Source organism: Teleopsis dalmanni, chromosome 1 (assembly GCF_002237135.1).
Source record: "Teleopsis dalmanni isolate 2A chromosome 1, ASM223713v2, whole genome shotgun sequence".
Classification (NCBI taxonomy): Eukaryota; Metazoa; Arthropoda; class Insecta; order Diptera; family Diopsidae; genus Teleopsis; species Teleopsis dalmanni.
In genome coordinates this window covers 19,002,805-19,005,676 of record NC_051846.1, presented here as the reverse complement: position 1 = coordinate 19,005,676, position 2,872 = coordinate 19,002,805, and the positions used below count along the sequence as shown (strand labels likewise).

At 29.7% G+C, this 2,872-nt stretch overlaps 1 protein-coding gene across 1 annotated transcript; it reads right to left on the bottom strand.

Moving 5' to 3' along the window:
* Positions 1-398: 398 nt before the first annotated feature.
* On the bottom strand, positions 399-1,997 carry LOC119677758. The gene has a single exon (XM_038089247.1). The coding sequence runs from the start codon at positions 1,995-1,997 to the stop codon at positions 399-401; it is 1,599 nt and encodes a 532-aa protein (XP_037945175.1).
* Between the last annotated feature and the right edge of the window lie 875 nt (positions 1,998-2,872).

Here is a 2,872-nt window from a genome sequence, read left to right as displayed (position 1 = left end):
CCATCCTGTCTGTCTGTACCTGGCGTGTGTAATTGGGTAGTGCTCTGTGTAACTGCGACGAATATATTTTATTTCTCTTTTGGCGTTGTCATCTTGATGCAGTGTGGCCAACATTTGAAAATTTTATCCCCCTAAAAGCCATTCGAAAAACCCCTAAATCCCCCTAAACTAACATTTTGTACAAAATATGAAAAAAATGTAAGAACTGTTTTCTGTAGCATATATATTTTGTATATATTTAAAATAAATATAATTTGAATAAATTTGAAAAAAGAGATAAAAAAACATTTGTTAACGAAATTATTTCAAAACAAGTAATTAAATAGTAATTAATAATAAAGTAAGTAATTAGCAATTACTTAAGTAGTTATTCTTTTAACAACTGATAACAAATTAAATCATATTAAATTTATACTTTCTAATATTTCCTCCATTACACTACAATCATCATGAATTTCCAAATTATTTTTAAAATCGTACATTTTGTAATCAAATTTGTTTAGCATCGCTGGTGTTGGATTAAAATTTATACACGAACCTTGTCTCTGTAGAGTATATCTTACCATCATTAAAGCCTGTAACATTTCAGGTGATAATTTGTTTCTCAATTTGTTTTTAATTATTGAGTAAATGGAAAATGCGCGCTCCACGCTTGCATTTGAAAAAGGTAACGAAAGTAATGATGTTGCGAATTTGGCTACATTTTTAAATCTGCTATTCCCAGCTGCATCCTTATCCTCACTGACTTCAGCATAAAATTCTTCAGTGTTTGATAAATGTGTCCATTTTTTGTTTTGTAGTTGATGCCATTCATTTTCGACATCCTGCTTTACTCCAAACACATCAGTACGATAAATTTTAAAAAATTCTTGTAAACCAGGTTTAACCTGAGATGTTGCAACTTTTGGGTCAAGATTTGACATCATTTTTAAAATTGATAAATTTTCCGGTAATCGATTTTGAATTTGCTCAGCTAAAATAACTAAAAAATTTTTACATCGCTGTCTTATCTCAGTTAAGTCACTTGCATTAATATTCTGGGCCGCAGATTCAAAGTCATAACCTAAATATATTGATGAAGTATCCATCAAGTAAGGATGAAAATCAAAGTTGGTAATTTCATTGTCTTCTATATTTTGTAATTGAGCTAGAACTACAATTTTTTGAAGTACATTTTTGTAAAGTAAAAATAAATCTTCAAATAATTTAACTGGCTCTACTTGATTATTTTGAAACAGTAGATTCAACTGAGTAATAGTTTTTAGTTCATTCTTTAAGAAACCAAAATATATTTTGAATTGTATGTTTTTCATGATGTCATGCAATTGATCAGCCATATAACATTTATCTTGCTTTCTAACAATAGAAAAGAGCAGTTCTAATTCGATCCATTGGTCTAATATTGTAGTTATAGCTTGGAAACGAGCCAACCAGCGAGTTCCACTTAGCGGTCCCACTTTCTTAGGATTACTGTTATTATTGATTATTTCATATAACTTTTTGTACTCTTCTACGCGTTTAGAACTGTGAGAAAACCAGTTGTGTACTTCACGAACTAAAAATTCTAATTGCCTAGGCAGCGTTTCGGTAGCCTTTTCTGCACATAAGTGCAAAGAGTGAGATATACACTTAACGACGATAAGATCGGGCAAATCTTTTTTCAAAATAGTGGCAACAGATTTGTTTTTGCCGATCATCACATTGGCACTATCCACACCTATTCCAATTAGATTTTGAAAATTTAGATTGTCACTTTGTAATTGAGCTTTTATGGCATCACATATACTCTGAGCATCAAATTCAGTTAATTTAATTATTCGATAGAAAGTAGTAACTATTTTCTTTTTCGGCATGGAGAAAAAACGTATCATTGTACAAAGAATTTTTAAAGTAGAGATATCGGTACTCTCATCGATAATAATAGAGTAAGCAGAATCGCCAATTTCTTGCACTAAATCTTGTAACATACAAGGACTGAGCACATTTTTTATTATCATAGTACACTTTGTTTTGTGCAGTTTCAATTTAGATAAAGTCTCCGATGTTTTATCTAACTTAGGTAGAATTTCCGTCAAATGATTAACAGTGTGTATAGAAGTATGTTCTGCAATAAAAGCCGTTATTTTTAATTCTGCAATTTTGATTGTTTCTGAATCTATTGTTTTAAATAGAGTTGGAAGAGTATAACATGACTTTGCGCTTTTATGTGCCTCAACAGATTTGTTATGTTTTTCTGTACTAGCATGAGCAACTAAATCTTTTCTGTTCGCTTTTAGATTTATTCGACAATATTTACATATTGCCATACTATTGTTCGTTATATCTGGTGAAATCCATTCTGTAAATTATATTTCATTAGAGAATATGTGTAGTAAAATAAAAAATTTGAAACGCTCTAGTATTATTACGACCCAAATATCATATTCTATAGATGTTTTTGTGCTATGGTAGTAAACAATATTTTTGTACCTATATAGTTTTCTATAGTTTAAGATATCGGAAATTAAAATAAAAATTTATTATCAACCTTTCAATAATACATCTGATTCCCACGCTTTGGTATATTTTTGGTAATATTTTTTACTACTTGCTTTCGACATGGTTTTAAATTTTACTAAAATCACTTTAAAAATGAACGATCCCGGCTATCAAAAAAATTCCAAAAAAAACATTGCTCGCTGGCAATTAGTGTTGCCATGCAGCTTGTTCTTTTTGTTTTCGTACTGTATTTACACACTATCGGCGTTTATATATACCTTATTTATATATAATAAAAAATATTTAATGTGTGTTATTACTAACATGGTTTTTTGAATTGAAAAAATTACAATATTTTTAAACCCCCTAAAAAAACCCCTAAACATTTGGTGCC